Genomic DNA, 7,676 nt, shown 5'->3' with positions numbered 1-7,676 from the left:
AGTATGATAAAAAGAAAAGTCTTAATGTTAGATCACATGTAATCACTTTGATATTACACATAAATCTTAATTCTGTAACTTATGTAGAATATGCTTAGTTTTACTTGTATTTTCAATGAAATTTGCAATAGAGAATAAAGAATATAACAATTATATGACATTTTGAAACAGTATATGTTTAGGGGTATTTTACCTGTACATTATTAAAGATATACTGTTTTGTTAAATTAAAGTGTCATGCATTTGGAATAATTAGAAAAAAGGTGAAAATAAAAATAATGCCAGTTCACCAGAATTCATTGTGAAATGGTCACATTTAATGGTTGAAACCTGTCATTGTATATACATCTATAAAAAAGACCCCAGGTACAGGTTACGACATTCTAACGCTAATACATACATTATTATTATTAATAATATTAAATAATAAACTTTGTCCATTGTTAAAGTTACATATCATAGTTTACAAAATAGAATCAAGAAAGTAAGCCATTATGAATGTCGGAAAAATAAAAAAGAAAAAACAAAAATCTAAAGCCCTAAATGCTTCTTTTTATTATGTGTCCATAAAATCCTAAAAATGACAATAAACACATCAATATTTATTTGAATAACATAATAATACCTGCTGATATTGACTATTATTATAAATGTGAGCTGAAAAATAATGAAATATCTGTAAAGGCGGCAGACTTTGGAAAGCAAACAGATTCATATGACTGTATTTTACAGCATAGAGCAGAAGGAGAAACCAACGAACTGCAGCTCAAGTCAGTTATCCGGAAATCATTGTCGCTGTCAAAACAAAGTCAAACAGAAAGCAAATGTGTGAGAAAACAAGTGTTCTGTCTGTAAACCACTGTATTTTTTTAATTTTTTTTTTTATTTTTATCTATCTTGTTTTATCTATTTTAAATTTTTTTTTTTTTTTACAATCCAGGTCCTTTTTACCAGCCGCTGTAAGCACAATGTAAAGCTAACTGTCTAAATAAGTCAAGCTACCAATACTGAATTCTTCAAAGTGTTAAAGTCTCCAGATCCCAAAAACGGCTCTCTCCATTGGTTTGATTCAGTCGTCGGAGGCATACAGAGCACAGTCTGATTGAGGCTTACTGTGGCATCTTTGTTGAACGGAGTGCGTGCACTCAAACAGGAGCTGCAGAGATCCTCAGGTTTGATACATATAGCACTTTTCAGCATAACCTCTCCTCTTGCATATAAACACACTTTCTGAGTACAGGCACAGGCTTCAGGAAGCTCAATAAAAGAAAAAAAAATGAAGCCACTTCGTTAGGGTTACTTATGAGTCTTTGGCGTGATGATTGAGCTGCATGTGGGGGCGCTGCAGTAGCCACACACACAAAGGCACAGCTTTTAAATGTGCATTTGTCTGTGAAGCACTCTGCAGTTTGAAAGAAGTCAGTTAATGGAAAATTTAAAAATAACAATGAATTGGTTTTCTTGCTCAGAGAAGGAGCTTCCTGAATCAAACGAACTCAAAAAAATCTAATAAATAAATCAGTCTGCTGCGGCTCATACAAGCATCAGGGGCGTAACGTTAATCACTTTATTATCCATGCTGCTGCTGTTTCCGTCTTGGTTGTTCTGCTGCCTCTGCTGCTGCTCTCGCCGACGACGATGCCGTTTGCAAAAGTTCCTCTGAAGAATTTCTTTGTCCCCATCAGTCAACAATGACTGTCTGATTTCCCCTCTTAAGTAATTTTGGTGAGTAACTGTGTGATGGACAGAAATGATCAATGCACTGTATCCTCAAAAACATGTGCAAAATAGAAAAAACACCAGCCTCCGTCTCTTTATCTTGTTCTTCCTCCCACCTGTTGTCACTCCATGGGATTAAAACATCTGGAGAAGCAGAAAGACGAATGAGACAACTTTAGCTGTATCAAAAATATAATTTATTTCCTATATTTTTGTTGATATCTGTGCGATTTGATGAACCATTCAAGCATTCAGACCACTTTATTTCATGTTAAAGACACACACCTCAATGATTATATGAGGCTTGTATATGGCAGAACAACACACTATGCGAATTATATAGGAAAATCATGGATGGTTGTCATGTCTTTCCCCAAGGGAAATCTAAATGGTCTGGCTTCTGATATTAACCCTCTCTAAGTCAATACAAAAACCACCTCTCTTTTCAGTCACAACTGCAAATGGTTGTAGTATGACTACATCCTTTTAGGGAGTAAAAGGAAAAAAATATTCTTTTAAAGATGTGCAGCGTGTCAGGAAGAATGAATTACTACTTGGATTTACAATCTATTTGGTCTATAAAATTCCAATACAGGATTATTTAGCTACTGATCTATATATCTAGGGCTATTGCCCTGCAGGTGGGAGATCCTCCATCCCTGCCTCTGGATTTTTTTTGCAGAGTCCAACCAATTTATCTCGAGGACATCCTTGTACTGAGCTCCATCCATCTTCCCATTAACACTGATCAGTTTCCCTTTCATTTCTAATAACTAAGCTCACAAAAACCTGATGCTGCCACCACCATGCCTCACAGTTTGATGATGCTTTGCATGACGAAAATGTTGAAAGGCTCAAAAGAATGTGGATATGCTAATGTCTTTTAGATAAAAAAGAAGATGAATTATTATTTATTTATATAAAAAAACTAATTCAGAAAGGGCATACCCTTTTTGTATTTGATAGTTTAAAAGGTAAAAAAGTTTATGCATGCACGTAAACACATAAACTAAATCAGGAGCAAAGAGAGTGCCTTTCACTTGAACCTTAAGGCAGGCATGCTCAAAGTCAGTCCTTGAGGCCTGCTATTCTGCAGGTTTTAGAGTTTTTTTTTGCTCCATCATAGCTGATTTTCATTTATAGCTGATTAACAGGCTTTTGCTGACTGCAAACATCAGAATCAGCTGTGCAAAAGCAGGGAAACCTCTAAAATCTGCAGGACAGCATCCCTTGAGGACCAATTTTGGGCATGCCAGCCTCAAGGGAATTAGATAAAAAAAACAAAAAACTCTTGTGGTTATAAAACAAACTCCCTTGATGGAAGTCACTCTTGGAATATAAACATATAACATGACATGTCTTGACATGTGAATATATGCTTCACCAGTGAAGTTCCAAATCAATTCAGACATGATGGGTTAAAGATTTTCTTAACCTGAGTGTGAATGTGTTTATGTGTGCTCACCACATGAACAATAGTGTCATCCCTAACAGCAAGGGGGAGAAAAATGTGACGACCCTGCCAGCTCTGCCCACCGGAGGCTCGGCCTTCTGAGGTGCTTTGGAGGACGGTATGGGAGAGGTCTTCGTCTCTGCAAAAAAATTAGTCAGGAAACAACACATGAGGCTTTCATGAGCAATATTTCATTCCATCATCTGAATACACGGTCATTTGGTTTTGGTATATAACACTTTGCTTAGATTGTTTTTTAGTTGCAAAGAGTACAATGGTGCAGATCCTTTAGAGGGAAAAAACTTTGAGTCTATCGTTCTGATGAATGGAGCGCCGAAAATGCTCATCATAGCAAAGAGAAAGGAAAATACAGGGAAGAGCAAAATCGATTCTAATCTACAAGCACAATCAATGGGAGACTTGTCAAGGCAGTTATGAAGTGAACAAGACAAAAAAATAGATCCATTCTGAAGCCACAGAGGAGAAAGAGCAAACAGGGTAGAAGAGCACTAACTGGAAAGGAAAGAAGGGCAAAAGGAAAAAGAATAAAGGAAATCACACTGTGGTCAACTCAAATACGCATAGAGAGAACAGCAAAAATGTGCACACATTTTTAAGATGGCACTTAAATATAAGGTGCAACCAGAAGAATAGCTGCTTTTGCTTCTGAGTGATTGAAACTAATTGAAGAGCTAAATTGACTTTGACAAGGACACATTTTCACTCACAACAACTTAGAAAGTTTCTTAAAGAGGCTGGCCTTAATCAAGAAGCTAACAGGCGCAATGCAAACCAGTGGTTCCATTAAAGATTTCTTCTCTTTATTTTTTTTATTTTTATTTTTTGTAAATCTATTAAACAGAAAAACAATTATTAATTTATTAATATTCCAAAGGAAAATTACATGTTCTTGTAAATCGCATAACGCAGTTTTCTTAAAAGATTTGTGGTAGATGCTTCTGGCTGTGTGCAGGGAGATTCTTCTGTGGCTGCTTTTCTTACATCTGAGAAAGCCTCTGTTTGAGGACACTTGATCGATGTCAGCCTGATGCAGAGCAACCCAGAGAGGATGCTCAGGTTTGCCTGAAATGTTCTTTATTTTATGCAGAATCCCTCTTTGTAAAATCTCCAGAGAGGTGTTCCTAGAACAGAGGCAGCCTACAAGATCAGCTTATTATGCTTCATTTGGTCTGATGTTGTTACTTCTGCACATGATGGCAGTAGAGATCACACTCTCTAGGACAGACTGACAGGACATCTGCAGCAAATAGCTTCAAACACTTAAGGTTTTTGAAGAAAAACACTCTGCTCTGTCTGTTCTTGTAGACGATTCACATAACGTTTAGTTGCATCCAGTCTAGTCAGTTGTCCGGGTAAAGCGCAAACGTTTTAAAATATCTTCATCCTCCACATATTCTCCCACAATGGGAATAGTCTGGGAGTTATTCCTGTTTCTCCTGCAATCTACACTCTTCTGCACAGTTTTATTCACATTCAAGGACTTCCCTTCACCCATTTTTTGTCCATCAGGACCAATGACTACAGAGTCATCTGAGTATTTTTGCAAATGGCAGAAATGTTTCTTGTACTGGAAGAAGAGGAACACAGAGTAAAAGTAATGGGGAGAGTACTTTACCCTGTGGTGCTCCTATGATGCTGACTATTTGACTAACAAACTGTGTTCTATTTTGTTAGGTCATTTTTGATCCGGGCAATTGTTGAACCTTCCACCAGAGCCTTCTGGAGTTTCAGATAAAGCAAATGAGACTAAATTGGATTCAATGCACCAGACAAACCAGGGAACATAGTCCTCACAGTGCTGTCTATGAATGGCAGCGTGTTTGTAGAAGCAGATGTATGATAGCAACTCTAACTCTATGGTAATAAGCAAACTGTAGGGGTCCCAATAGTTGTTTTTGTGCTTACTCAGGTGGGTCAACAGGAGTCTCTCTAAGACCTTCATTATGTGGGAGGGGGATGAATGAACACTGAATTTGTTGCAGGAAAGTTTTGGGTCAAAGAGCACCAGTTGTCTGTTTGGCTGTGGGTTAGGTGAAGAGAATGCTGACAGAGAAGGACAGCCTTAATTGATAGAAACAGGAATAATTTTATCTATCAGAAAATGCTAACAGAAAATCTCAGGTCACCAATTTTGGACTTTAAGGACATGTGGTTTAGGTTATACAGCAGAACAAGAATGCACCAGCCTGTCTGTTACCCTATAAATAGTCTGATTAAAACGAAATGAAACAAATAATGCTTTTTTTTAAATATTTACTCAAGGTGTTAGTGTGTTATAACTAATTCTTTTATGATCTTAAACAAACTAATGATTTGTTAGGGAGGAAAAGTTCATGATGGGACTGTAGTTGATGAAAGAGCGTGGGAGCAGATTATATATGTCCACTGGCAAACATAAATATATGTTTAGGAATTTCTTCTACAGTTTGGCTTTACATTGCAGAAAAATTAAAATATCAAAGTTTAACGCTTTATAAAGCTGGGCTATTGCTACAGCTGCAGGCAGCACAGCAGATATTAACTCATGCCGGATGCTTGGCGCTGGATCTGCGAAGAGAGTATATGATTTCCTTTTCCTTGCAATTAATGACTGTTGTGATGTACTGTGCTGGAAGTCGGGAGATATATTAGAAGGAAGCAGTCAGGTGTGAAATAGCCAAAGAAAGAAGGAACCGGGGTGCGTTTAGCACGTCGAGCGGCACGGCGCAGCGCTTCCTGCCTGCAGCAAAACATTATGTTTAGGAGTGGAGAGGAAAGCAAGAAATTATGCAGAAATAATCTGCCAGTGACAAGGAGAGACATTTATGTGGTGTACAGCCAATGTAACGAGCGAGAAGAGGACAGGTAAACAGAGGAGATGAGACAACTGAGAGGGGGAGGGAAGATTGATAAATGGTGCCGTACAGGATAAAAAATAAGACAAAGAAGGAGGGAAACACTCAAAGACCTACATTTTATAAGAAATTTAAACTTTCATGGCCTCGTTTGCTTATGTAGATGATGTTGATTCCTTAGGCTTTAAGCTATCTAAATTTGAATGACAGGTAACAGAGAAAATAGTAAAAACAGCTTTTATAATTATCCAGATTTTCTGTTTCAAAAGATTAGATTTACGTCAAGCACTTTCCTACCAATCTAGCTACCCGTCAATTTAGTTTCTGTTGTGTGCTGTTAAAAAGCTGTGTTGAGCTTGCTTTAATGAAAGAATATTCAAGTCTTAACAAGGAACTAAGATGTAGGAGTTAAAGGGAAAAAAGTTTTTAGAGCATCATCCTTGGAACAATTTAGCACCGTTTGTTTTGGCTTCAATCACACACTGAAATACAACGCTTCAGGTAATTAATTCAGCTTCAGTCCTTTATGAATCAGTATAAAGCCTTTCTAATTAGCAGCAAAGTAAGCATCCTAAAATAAATACAGGATGTTTTCATAAGAGTATAATCCATGAAAAAAAAATATATATATATATATATCTTGAAAGCTATAAATAAAAGAAAAAGGAATTTCCTGTTTGAAAGGTGACCGGAATTCGACGATTTTCAGCTTGACCTGCCTGGCCAATGACTGGCAAATGAGAACCTCAAAAATCTGATTTCTTTTTGCTTCGGTCAGTAAACACACCTTAAAATAGGAGAGCAGCATGCAGACACAGCATGTGGAGTGGGAGGCAAATCTTTACTGATTAAAGAGTTCAGTCACAGGGGAAGGGGTTGTTCTAGGGAAAAAAAGGTTGTGTAGTGCCACTGCTTTTTTTTTTCATTTTTTCTTTAAGACTTCCTGCCATATAAACATAAATGATTAGTCTTTAATTTTCACCCAGTGTCTAACAATGTTAATCAAGCAATCAAAAACTTCCTTTTCTGTGTGATAAAAGGAATAAAATGATATACTAAACAATTTCTCTTAGTTTCTTTCTATTCACTCTTTAGAAGTGAGAGCAAAGCTGATGATAAGAGAATAATCCTGAAGTTTGTTAATCTCTGTAAATTAGGAATGAAAATATCAAAAGGAACTCATTAGTAATCAATACATTTGGATGAAAAAATGATGATGAAGATGATGATGAAGATGATGATGATGATAGCAAGGAACCTCAAAAGATCTAAAGTCACTTTGAGATTTACATCAAGGATGACGTTTTTAGGTCATCAATTACCCACAACAACCATTCCATGAACCTGCCGTTGGGATGGTTAGGAGGCATCTTATGGTTTAGCAGATCTGCTGTTCAACCTGGATATGTCTTGGTAAAGGTGCTGGAAGCAAAAAATACCCTGGTAGCAAATAAAAGATTTCCGCACTCTTGATCTGTGCAAGATTTCTCTTAAATGTGAGCTTTTGCTCAGATACCTTCTAAGGAGAATCTCATAAAATAAAATAGACCTTTTCTGCTCCTTTGCTACAACAAATATGCAAAGTCTAATAAACACTAGCAGCAATGTTTACTTTAGTCAGATTTAGCCTCGTGAGACCATCCTGATCT

At 36.9% G+C, this 7,676-nt stretch overlaps 1 protein-coding gene across 1 annotated transcript in view; it reads right to left on the bottom strand.

Annotated features, from left to right (window-relative positions):
- Window positions 1-307: 307 nt before the first annotated feature.
- LOC107091063 (ciliary neurotrophic factor receptor subunit alpha-like) overlaps window positions 308-7,676 on the bottom strand; it is a 268,089-nt gene continuing 260,720 nt past the window's right edge. The window contains exons 10-11 of the mRNA XM_015384788.1: window positions 3,185-3,311; window positions 308-1,863 (exon numbers count right to left, since the gene is read on the bottom strand). Of these exons, the coding sequence (XP_015240274.1) occupies window position 1,863; window positions 3,185-3,311 (128 nt within the window). The 3' untranslated portion in view covers window positions 308-1,862. The remainder of the gene's footprint in view (window positions 1,864-3,184; window positions 3,312-7,676) is intronic.

Source organism: Cyprinodon variegatus, unplaced genomic scaffold, assembly GCF_000732505.1.
Source record: "Cyprinodon variegatus isolate N-32 unplaced genomic scaffold, C_variegatus-1.0 Scaffold323, whole genome shotgun sequence".
Classification (NCBI taxonomy): Eukaryota; Metazoa; Chordata; class Actinopteri; order Cyprinodontiformes; family Cyprinodontidae; genus Cyprinodon; species Cyprinodon variegatus.
This window is presented reverse-complemented; position numbering and strand designations above follow the sequence as displayed.